The sequence below is a fragment of the Oryzias latipes genome, chromosome 6, assembly GCF_002234675.1.
Source record: "Oryzias latipes chromosome 6, ASM223467v1".
Taxonomy (NCBI): domain Eukaryota; kingdom Metazoa; phylum Chordata; class Actinopteri; order Beloniformes; family Adrianichthyidae; genus Oryzias; species Oryzias latipes.
The window spans coordinates 30772922-30784761 of NC_019864.2; the positions used below are offsets into that span (position 1 = coordinate 30772922).

Consider the following 11840-nt stretch of genomic DNA (forward strand, 5'->3'; position numbering starts at 1 on the left):
GACGCCTGGAGGATCCCGTAAGACGATCCATGGGAATGGAAAGGGGGCTGGTCAAGAGGAGGGGACAAAGGGGAACTCCCCCCTCCGGCCCTCCTTTCACCCCCACGCAGACAAAAGTGAAAGCTTTTTCTTTTCTTCGAAGGCATCGCGGGTCTAGTTGATTTGTGTCTCTTTAACGCAGGACATTAGTTTGCGTCACAGTTTCTTCGCTAATTCCTTAAGACGTGAATCACCTGTTTACGCGCCATTAGGGCTTCAGGTGTTCCCGGTGTCATCAGTGATAATGAACTTCAGTTATACACCATAATGGATTTTATCCAGAACTACAGCATCTCTGCAGCGTCAGAACACGTGGAGTCATTTAAGCAACAATTGGTGCTGGTGGTGCTGAAGCTGCAGGTTCAGAGGCCTCAGACTCGAACCCTGCTCGTTTATGTGTACAGTTTGCATTGCTGCACGTTTTCAGGACCACGTTATGCTGTGTTTGTTTGAATACAGTTTTTGAAATAGTTATTTTTCTTCATTGGTCCTGTTTGTGAATATGGGATGTCAGATTCTAAACTTTCAGCATCCAGTTTGACTACAGAAAAGGTTCAGTCGTTCTTGGGATGTTTCAAAGCCGAGAAGGTTTTTCTGATGGTGGCACTTCCTCCCAGGTCTGCTGGACATTTTTCAGTCCCTCCTTGGACGGATGAAGAACCGATGGATTCTGGAATGTCGGTTCCTCCTGTCAAGTGGACTCGACCTTCTCGGGTCAGCTGTCTGGGGTCTTCTTGAGTCAAACCCTCCATGACTCGTGTAGAACTTTCTTGTCTGCAGAGGCTTCCAGCTCCATGTTTTAGGTCATGACAGCCGGCATTTCTCACCCACTTCTTGAGCGTGTTGGTTCTACTCCAGTTCTAGCAGCTGAATCTGAGGAACGTCGTCACAAAAACTCACTTTTCTCCTCACCAGAAATAATATCAAACGTCTCATTCAGTTATATTTTCACCTTTTAGTTTAGAATCTGTAAACTTGTCTGTTGTGTCATTTCTACATATTTAAATGTTTTTAAAAAAACGATGAACGCGGCCATCCCATAATATGACCATAAAAGACAGAAAAGAGTCACTATTCCAGATCAATTGAATGACATTAATTTCTTCTGATGGGGAGAATAAAAGTTTTCATATCAATACATCCATCCAACCATACTCCACCCAACTATCCATTCATCCATCCATCCCTCTGTCCCTCCCTGTATCCATCCACCATCCAGCAATCCATCCACAAGTCTAACTCCTCATCCAACCATCCCTGTATCCATCCATCCATCCATCCACTTATCCATCCATCCATCCACTTATCCATCTATCCATCCATTCATCCATCCATCCATCCACTTATCCATCCATCCATCCATCTATCCACTTATCCATCCATCCATCCATGACTGCAGAAGCATCCGATCTAAAACCATCTGAGCAGCCAGTGGCTGTTTTTCATTATTTCATGTTAAAACAGTGAACTGTAGGGGTGGGGGTGGGGCGGGTGTCATTCTACAGTTCACCTCCACTATCAGAGTTGTGTTATGACCATGGGGTCACTCTGCAGCGTTCCTGACAAACATCCTGTCAATCTTTAACCCCTCACACAGACCGCCCTCCCAAACCCGTCAGCCTTTTCTCCTGCAGCGCATGAGAACATGCACGTTTCCAACGCAGGCCCTCGCTGCAGAAACAGGCTCAGAGAGCAGCCGAAGGCGGCCCACATCATATAACAGTCTGGCTGAGGCTGGACTTATCAGGGGGCACGTTTCCTAATAAATCCAAGAGCATTTCATACGGAGTCAGAACATGTGGTTTCTGCTTTTGCTTTTTATAAACTAACCAGGAACAGACATTTATGCTGTAGACACAAATAATTCTATTACAGAGAGAGAACTTGTGGTGATCAGACTCTGAAACTATGTCTGGTTTGGTGTCTAATCTCCGTGTGCACAGACGTGAGGTGGTGGGGCTTGAACTGCCGCCCAGGTCTTTGCTCACCACAGAGCTCGCTCCATAAAACGGAGAATGTCCCTCACGCAGCACAGACGCTGGCATTCCTGCGCTCCACCGGCAGCCCTGCCTGGAACCAGCCAGCAGTTCTGAGAGTTTCCTGAACTCGGCAGAGATGGGTCTTAGCGAGGAAAATCTGAGGGCTTCTGCCCCCCACCCCCAGGAAGGCCAGACAACTGAAAGCAATCATCTTCTTTATACACATCAAGCTGAGCAGACTCAGATTTTCAGCTTATGTAACCAACGTTGAAGGCTTCTGGCCACATTCTTATCCACCGCTGTTCTTGTTATTTTTCAGTCTGAGTTTTGTGTCGTACAGAAAGACTTTTTATCACTTTATTTGGTGCTTTGACATTTACCGTCTAAAGTTAAAGCGATCAGGAAACTGTCCCTCCGTGTGCTTTGGAGTGGTGATTTTCCAAGCCAGCAGCTGCTTGTTTTTCCTCCTTATTTTGTCTCATTGTGCTTTTTTTGGACCCTGCGTCACATTCCCTCCAGCCTTGACCCCGTCCCAGAAGCTGCTGCTCTCAATTCAAGGCCCATGTGATATACTGTGACCTCTCACATCTCAGCAGAGCTTTGGAATCACCACCATCCCCTTTTTTTGCCCTGCTTTAATCGCCTGCAGTGAAGAATGAAACCAGGAAAGCTGCTGCTCTTCCAGAAAACTCTCACATAAAGATCCATCAAAACATATCAGATGCTGCAGACTTTAGTCTGAAAGTTATAAGGATTCCAGCTCTTAGTTTGAACCTGATGGGGAGCTTTTACCTGCAGGGACTCATCAGATCAGTATGCACCATCAAAAGCTTCGATTTTCCTGTGAGATATAAAAAAAACTGAGTACTTTATGATTCATGAAGACATTTTTAATGCAATCCTGTTAAAGAATGTCCTGTGGGGCGGGGGGGGAGGGGTCTTGTTTTTCCATGGTAACTGCAGGAGTCCATCTGAACTCAAAAATGTTTTTCTGTGGGGCAAACTGTGAACCTCAAACCGCTGATTTTCAAAGCAGAGCTTCAAAACAAGAAGACGTTCAGGCAGAACGACGCTAGGAGATCATGATGTTTCCAGATCATCTGGACCAAGCAGGTCTTTGAGGTGACAGGAGCTCAGAAAACACGCTTCTTCATGAGGATCCGGGTCAGCTACAGAAAACTGAACCATCTCTGAGCGATGGAGTCCTCCATGAAGAAGGACCGTAGTCTTTCCTGTGTTTTCCACATGAGAGTTCAGACAAGAAGAGGAGAAGACGGATGATCCCAGCAGAGTCTACTTGAGTCTTTGATTTCCTGGAACGTTGCTCCCCCCACTCAAACCTGCTTCCCTGTTCACCTGGGAACTGTTGACCCTTAGAACTCAAAATCCTCCACCTTTTTCCACCTCTGCTACCTGTAACCTCACTGTTCCTCTTGAGTTCCACAGATTCCTGTCTGACCTCATCTGTCCATTTGTCATCACCACAGCAAACAGGAAGGAGCTGATCCATGGTGCAGTCCCACCTCCACCTTGAACACCTGGGTCACCCCTACAAAACATCTCACCAATGTCCTCCAGCTACCGTCCTTGTCCAACATCTCCAATGTTCTTCTCTGCTGCTACAGACTTCCTCCTACAGACAACAGCTCCGGCATCAAAGGTCTGCTGGTGATTCTCATGATGGATTTGGTTATGGTTCATGTTGGATACCTTTCCAGACAGCACATCCATCCATCCATCCAAAGGATTTGGAACCAGCACGAAAAACCCTGGATTGTGTCCCCTTGTGTACATTTAAAATTTCTCCTGATGTACTTGAATCCACTCATTGACATTTAGAGGGCTGCAGTTGGAGTTTACCCCTCAGTGTTCAGTGGGCTCCTCACCTCCATGTGGAGTTTGATCAGGAGGTCCAGCTTTTGTCCTGCAGGACCTCCAGAACACGAGAACTTCTCACTGAGGTCAAGACTCTGACCGCTCCCACGCCGGCCAAATGCAATGACAGAAATGAGTTTGGAGCAGGTGCAGCCAGGGATCTTTGTGGAGGTGGGAGGCGCGACTCACTTTATTACTGGGAGTTCAGTTGCTGAGCTGCACACACAGAAACAGAATGACGGTGACGCCAGAGGCTGCAAACACAAAACGCAGAAAAAAAGCCAAAGCTGGGAAATATTTTAAGTAGAACTTCCTCCATTTTTAACAAAAAAAAGAACATCCTGTTTAATATGAGCAAATGAGGGACCAACCCCCCCAATAGTGCTGCCTTTTTTAAACAAACATTAAAAATATTTCTGCTTCCATTTAGAATGTGTGTCTTTATTAATGGGAACAAATGGATTTTCTGCTAAACAGACTTAGAATGGAGGAAACAGAACAGCAAAAATCTGAGAGGAAGAGGAGCGTGTCTGGACATAAACAAGCTCATTTTCCTTTTAATCAATCAATTAATCTCCACTGAGCCCTCAAATCGGATCCTATCTCCCAGAAAAGACGATGAAACCCAAATGATTGGGGATAATCGACAGCTCTCATTCCATTCTGTGGTTTGATGAGTTCAGTCGACAAAAAGAAGCTGATTCAGCTACAAGCTGATCTCCTGCCAGGACAAAAATGTTAAAAATGTCAGCTTCATTAAACGTTCAATCTTTCCTGCACTGGAGATAAACTGAACTCGGGCTGCTGCAGGTCAAAGGCCGGCTTCTGCGTGGGTCGTCGGTGTGGTGAGATTCGCAGGGATGGTCCTCCCCCAGACACAAAAACAAACAGATAAAAGTGACATTCCACCCTAAAAAAGGAGAGCGACCCCATCAGACCCCTGTTTGAGCACTGCCGTCATGCCAGGGGGACTCCCGCTCCAGTCTGTCAGTCCAAAGGGGAGGTCAGTTTTTCTGTCAGCTCCTCATACGGGAGGACACCGAGTCTCCGGGACGCAGAGTTTCACAGGGGTTCTCTGAAAACAAATGAGGATGTCAGCAAATAAGAGGGGGGGCCGTCCATGTTTGGACTGCAAGGCTCTTTGTTTGTCCGTCCGCTGCAGGAACAGAACTCTGTGAACTGTTTAGCAGGCCTCTGTGTGTGTGTCTTTGTGTGTGTGTGTGTGTTTTCAGGGAGGACACGACACTCGGGCCGAGGAGGAAGGAAGCTGAACGACCGGGGAGTCGAGCATCTGGAGGTCACTCAGACAAGCTTGTTAAATTCAACAGAAACTTAAAGCAAACGGGAGTTCAGCAAGAATGTTTCAGCGCTTCTTCCCACGAGGCCATCAGTCATCTTCAACACAAGCAGAAGAGGCAGAGTGGCAGCTCATCTCTGACAGCTTTAATTGTCCAGATGAAAAACAACAACATGGAGTCAGGGATCACCGTGTACCTGCGTGTGGAAACACCAAGATGTTCAGCAGATGTGTTTCCATGTTGTTGAGCAAACTGGATAATTATCATTCAGCTGCAGCTGAGGCAGACAGGAATGTCTGTACCACTGCAGGTCTGATCTCCAAGCCAAGAACAGCAGAAAGCAGCAGAAAGCTCCAGGAACCTCCAACAACACCACCGCTTTCTGGACTCTCAATATTTGTGGTGTTTTCCAGAAACTTCCTCTCAGGTTTGCTGAGATATTTCAGGCTGAACATGGATCCACTGCTTCAGAAAGAGCCAAAAGAAACTGCATGTTAACATGCTGCCACCTGGTGTTGAAGTCATGAACATGAAAATATCAAATCCTTCAGAGACTTTAATCTAAACATTTAAAACTGAGGGGGAAAAAGGAAGAAACTTTTTAAAAAAGGAGAAAATTGTGTTCCAAGTTTGATCTGACTGACGACTGATTTTCTGCTTCATTGTCTAAACTCTGTCTAATGCTCTCAAAAGACAGAGTGATGAATGAATGTGGCATAAATTGATGGTCAATAGGAACCTAAGTGGTGCAAAACTTCAAATATTAAATGAGGATTCTTTACCAAGATCAAATGTACAACTATAAAACCATTAAAGGCGGATTTCATCAGTGAAAGAAAATTAAGTTTCTTAGACAAGCAAGAATTAAGGAATATAGATGGAATCCTGTTGATTCTAAATCTGGAGTTTGTGTGAATCTGGAGTTTTAGAAAATCTGGAGCTGGTGTCAACCTGGATTACATGTGAATCTGGAGTTTATGCGAATCATGAGTTCATTTGAATGTGGATTACATCTGAATCAGGAATTCATTTGAATCGGGAGTTTGTGTGAATCTGGAGTTGGTTTGAATCTGGATTACATGTGAATCAGGAATTTATTTTAATCTGTAGTTGGTGTGAACCTGGATTACATGCAAATCAGGAGTTCATTTGAATCGGGAGTTTGTGTGAATCTGGATTATAAGTGAATTAGGGTTGGTGTGAATCTGGAGTTTTAGAAAATCTGGAGCTGGTTTGAATCTGGATTACATGTGAATCAGGAATTCATTTGAATCTGGAGTTTATGTGAATCTAGAGTTGGTGTGAATCTGGATTACATGTGAATTAGAGTTGGTGGGAATCTGGAGTTTTAGAGAATCTGGAGTTGGAGTTAATCTGGATTACATGTAAAAGCCTCTGAGTGTTTTTTTTCAGTCTGTGTGAAAAAGGCCTAAACAGTTTTCAATAATGGTTAATAAGCACCAAGCAAAGAAGGAAAGTGTGGAAGCCACGAACATCTTTAGGTTTGGCAGAAAGCTTTCTAGCTCAAAGTTCTGGACTCCCGACCTCACTCTCCATCGTGAACTCTGGACATAAAAAACTTCTGCCGTCAAACATGAGTCCATCTGTCCAACAAGCTACAGGTCATGTAGCAGAACAAAGAATTCATCCGCAGATGCTGAGAAGAAAAAGACAAACGAAGAAAACGTTATGAGAGTCAAAGACTGAAGTTAGTCTAGAAAGGCCTGCAAGTCAGAACAAACTGCAACAAACCAAACTTTTGTTGCAAAACAGGATTTATTCCGTTGATTTTTTCAGTGAGGTTTTTTCATGCAAAGTTCAAGTGAAACTTTGACATGAAAACAGTTTGCAGAGAAAACATCTTTCATGGAAAAGAGTTTGGTTTTCTTCATTAACTTCACATTAGTGACGGAAGAGAAGAATGTTTCATCTTTAAGCTCAAACTGCAAAAGTTCAGTGAGGACTGAACCCAACAACACAAATGTCCTGGAAACTACAATCAGTAGCAGAAGCAGTCTGTGGTGCAGAAAAGGTGCAGGACCCTCAGGTCAGGATGCAGACCTGTTCTCCTGCAGGAGGTCAGGTTATGTGGTGTTTTTTTTTTTAACTTTCTGTTAAAAAGCTCAAATTTAGAGGTTTCTTTCAAGAATAGCAGTTATATAAACGATTCAAAGCGAAGCTTTAAGTTTTCATCATTTCAGAAACATGAAAAATGTTAAATGATTGAAGGTTGGGCTAGAAAAGGATCCTCATCAAGTCTGAAGAACGTTCATCAAACGTTGTGATCCAAAGGTTTTCCTGCTGAAGGAGTCTTAGTTTGATCTGATCTCCAAAAGAGGTCCAAGGCCTTTCTTAAAGAGAGGTTTCTTTGGAGTCCGGCAGGACGGGCTTGAAGGTCAAGATCTCTGTGAATGTGTGACCTGCAGAGAAGGATGGCAGCTCTTAAATCAATGCTTCCGCCTCTCCATCCGCACTACGGATCCTTTTGGCTTCATCCTTACGTTTCCACTGGTCCACAGAAAGCTCCGCGTTGTCCAGGGAGTGGTCGTATGGCTGCGCCTCCTTCTCCTCCTCGCTGTCCCTGAACTCGGTGAAGTAAGGGAGCGTGAGCGCCTCAGCGGCCGTGACTCGTTTTTCTGGATCCAGCAATAGCATCTTCTCCATCATAGAGACGGCTGGAGGAGACAAAAGCACCTCAAGTGGAAAAGTTCTGACGGACGCTGCTGGGAGAAAAGAGTTGGCAGTCCTACCGTGTACATCAGATGAGGGAAACACCTTCTGAAGGTCTTTCTTTTCCTGTTTTGGCAGACTTTTGAGGTACTTCTTAGCCTAGCAGACAAAATAAAGGTGGAATCTGTTTAACCCCTCTAAAATACAACTTCCGAGTCTACACACAAGTATGTTCCTTCAGGTGTCGGGACTCCGGAGAGCTGTAGAGGACAGGGAACTCACTTCTTCAGAGACAAGTTTGGACAAAAATTCTGGACTTGGTGTTCCTGTGATCTTCATGATCTCAGTCAGCTGATCCAGGTCTGAGAGGCAGAGGTCAAGGCTTCAACGTTGACAGAATCCCGAATTTTAAATCAATCTTAGAAAAGAAACAAGAAGAAGAGTCCAAAGAAGGAGGAGCGCTAAAAGGATACGATCGTTGCCCTTAAAAAGAGGTTTTCCTTGAAGCATTTCTGCCATGATGCAGCCCACGGACCAAATGTCCACTGAGGAAAAAAAACACACAAGAACATGAAGGTCAGTGAGGTCATTGTGTCTTCAGAGATTTCATCATAAAGTTATACAACAAAATAGGGAAAGTGCGCCACCTTGTGGTTAAAACCAAGTCTGAAGAGAGTCTGATCCTTAGTGATCTGTTCTGTTCCCAGTGATTTATCATGATGCTTTCAGCCCAAATCTAAAAAGCAGAGACGTTTTCTGGGAGATTTCCAGGAGTTCATCAGAAATTCACCTCTGAGTTGTTGAAGGTGAAGCAAGACGAGGAAAACAAAGACGTTCATGGATCTATTTGTCTGACAGTGGAAGCATCAGGAAGTATTTGATTCGCCTCATTTCAATAGAGAAACATTCAGAAACAGTTTTAATCGTAATTTTCTTCATAAAAATAGTACAAGAACGTGTTAAAAGCACTATTTTCCTTGAAATGAGTCTTTTTAAAAACTTATTTAGCATTTTGAATTAATTTATCTACTGAAATATTATGAACACAAACTGAAAAAAAGATCCATAAAACTGTAAATCTATTCATTCTTGTTCAAATGCCTCATGTTTTTAGCTGGTTCCATATTTGAACTACCGCACATTATCTGTGGATTCTGTGCTACAGAATCGTTTCTGACTTTGTAAACGAACAACTACGATTGAATTTCAATGAATTTGGGTCATTTGGAAGTCGAGAACAGTGACCTGCTGCCATCCCAGAATGCAGCCTTGACAACAATCGGAATCTCTTCACTGTTGAATAAAAGAACTTTCTAAAACGGATCAAACTGGAAATGCAGCTCCTTCTAATTTATTTACACACACGTTTCTTCAAATGACACATTGTTCAAATGCAAAGCATTGTGGGCGACATTCACTAAACTCGTGAGCACTGACGCTCTGTGTTTTTTTCTTTTTTGCAGAGGCTTCTGGGAAATTTTCGGGGCACTGGATTTTGTAATCGCATATTCGTACAGCCTGCCAAAATGGCGAACGCCTTCCAGACCATCTCGTGCACTGAGGTCTGTGGATCAGAACTTGTTGATGTTCCCTGACACACGGTTCCGAACCGGAGGAGACGGATCCCTGCTCCTAAACTCTGGAATGAGATCCCGTGTCCCTGCGTTCTCTAGACTCTGTAGATTATTTTAAAAGTCAACTGAAAACTTTTGGTTTTGCAAAGCATTTGAACTGAGTCCGTTTTTAATTGGGATGAGTGTTTTCTGTGGTACATGTTGTTTTCTTTTAATATATATATTTCATAGTTTAACTTGTCCGTCCTTGTTTTTATTTCACCTCATTCTGAGATAACAGAGTCCAAACGTTACAGCAAAATCCAAAATCTGTGTCCTCAGTGAGAAGTACTCCCACAAAAAAAAAAAGAATTTGGGACCCAACACTGGCCCCTGGGGGACGCCATCATCCATGTTTTTGTCTTCAACTGTTTCCCTGTGATAACTGGAACTAAGAGCGCCTCCAACAGGTCCAACTTTTCCTCTGCCGTGAAGCCAAGGCGTTCGTTCATTACCGGTCTGAGTGTAGTGCATCCAGCTCAGGATGACCTCCGGCGCTCTGTACCAGCGGGTCACCACGTACCCCGTCATCTCGCTGTCTGTCTGCCGCGCTAACCCAAAGTCCAAGATCTGAGGAAACAGCAGGATTACATCCCAGAATCTAAGCCCTTATTATAAAAAGTGTTTGAAAATAAGTTTTAATCAGGTGAACAAGTTTACCTTAAGTTCACAATCTTGGTTGATGCCGAGATTTCCAGGCTTAAGATCCTTAAATTAAAAACAGAAAAAGTCTGAACATTGTAATATTTATGATTTAAAAATATCTCTATATTACAAATGTAAGACGTACTCTGTGAATGATACCAGCTGAGTGAATATACTGCAATAAAGAGACACAAGTTTAGGGGGCTGAACGATTCAGTGAGACGGATGAGGAAAGCACCAGAGCAGAACCTCCACCTTCAAGCCTTTGAGCATCTGATACACCAAATACTGAATCTTGTCCTCCGACAGCTTGTGCATCTTCATCAGCTTCCCCAGGTCCGTCCCCATGAACGGCATCACCAGATAACTTTGGGGGGGAAACTACGTTTTCAGGTACAATAGCGGAAATGGGGAATGTTGCGGCAGAAAAACGGCTTACAAGTCAAGGAATCTGTCCAAGGAGAGGTCTGCAGTGAAGACGTCCAGCAGGCCGATCACCTGCGCGACAGGAACACACTGAGTGCATGCTCTGGTTTCAAAACAATCTGGAATGTGAGGACAGGGAGGCACAGGGGTCTGCGGGGCCTCACGTTCTCATGTTTCATGTGTTTGAGGAGCCTCAGCTCCCTGTAAGCCCGCTTGGCGAAGATCTCCGACTGGAAAGGTCTGTAGAGCTTCTTGATGGCCACCTTGGCTCCAGTTCTGGAGTCTGTTGCTGAGCTGGAGGGAAAAGCCAACAGGTATCAGGAAGTCAGCCTTTAGTCGAGTCACTTCCCTGTAACTCGGGAGGAAAAGGCCGCTCTGCTTTGCTCGAAACGAAAAACTTGTTTTTCGTGTAACATCACCTGAACAAGCCAAAGCCTCTGCGCATGCGCCCCAGCTGTTTCATTAAGGTGTTCTCGTGTAATGAGGCTGTTCTGAGTGCGTCAGAGCAGCACAGCGCCGCCCTCCGGGTTAATGAATGACAACAAAAGGCCGCCGAAGCGAAGACGCGCAGAAGCTGCGTGACAGACACTCCCCATTGTTCTGGAAACCTGTCTGCGCGCACACAGGTGATTTCACCCTCCAGTGCGCGCGTGCACCCAACAGCTGACCGTGGGCTGCGCGGGGACGGCGGGGCTCGGCTGCGAGCCGCCAGCGCCTCCATCACATCAGGAAGTGGAGCGGCGTGTTCGGCGGAGCGCACGGGCGCCCCTTTGTCCCCGCGTCCCGCACCATCTGCCCCGGCGCGCTCTTTGTTTGCGCAACGACCAGAACTTCCCCCGCAGGTTTCATTTACTTACCACACCGTCCCGTACGCTCCCGAGCCCACCTGCTTCAGGTCCCGGTACCGATCCGGTACTTCCCACGACGTTTTGTTGACCTCCTGCCGGGAATAACCGGGTCTCACCCGCAAACTCATCTTCGTTACTCCTAAAGTCCAAGCCGCCGCGTGCGGGAAGCTCCTGTGTGATGCGCGTCTCTTCCGGCGCTACACGCCCATCGTCCCGGATCCTACCTATGAGCTGCCCCGCGCCGGCTGCGCGTGCAGCGCCTGCGGGGCGCACCCTGAGGGCGCACGAGGCCACTCCCGACTCTCAGCAGGGCAATAATTAAAGGTGAAGCAGATACAGGCGCGATTCATAGAAATTGAATAGTCAAAGACTGAGCGCGTGCTTGGGACAAGCTGTAACACGCCTGGGAAGAAACTATGACAAGCACGCGCTTTGGAAACTTTCTAG

The 11840-nt window shown here is 45.5% G+C and overlaps 1 protein-coding gene and 1 long non-coding RNA gene across 2 annotated transcripts; one reads left to right on the plus strand and one right to left on the minus strand.

The window, feature by feature from the left end:
- Window positions 1–7: 7 nt before the first annotated feature.
- Window positions 8–6031, plus strand: LOC110015276. Its single transcript, XR_002290461.1, has 2 exons — window positions 8–116; window positions 3506–6031. It is a non-coding gene; the product is annotated as an uncharacterized LOC110015276 (long non-coding RNA).
- Window positions 6032–7304: 1273 nt separating this feature from the next.
- Window positions 7305–11720, minus strand: LOC101159668 (mitogen-activated protein kinase 12). The gene is made up of 12 exons (XM_004069863.4): window positions 11403–11720; window positions 10710–10839; window positions 10559–10617; window positions 10375–10486; window positions 10265–10294; window positions 10135–10182; window positions 9930–10044; window positions 8335–8406; window positions 8144–8223; window positions 7942–8020; window positions 7693–7866; window positions 7305–7611 (listed from the first exon to the last, which is right to left on the minus strand). Exons 1-12 carry the CDS (start codon window positions 11519–11521, stop codon window positions 7544–7546), a joined length of 1086 nt encoding a protein of 361 aa, XP_004069911.1. The 5' UTR covers window positions 11522–11720; the 3' UTR covers window positions 7305–7543.
- Window positions 11721–11840: the final 120 nt, after the last annotated feature.

Coding starts and splice junctions, on each gene's coding strand:
- LOC101159668 (XM_004069863.4), bottom strand. CDS start 11,521: ATGAGTTTGCGGGTGAGACCCGGTTATTCCCGGCAGGAGGTCAACAAA. Junction 10,045..10,134: donor ACCAAGATTGTGAACTTAAG/GTAAACTTGTTC, acceptor CTGTTTCCTCAG/ATCTTGGACTTTGGGTTAGC. Junction 8,021..8,143: donor CCAAACTTGTCTCTGAAGAA/GTGAGTTCCCTG, acceptor TTTGTCTGCTAG/GCTAAGAAGTACCTCAAAAG.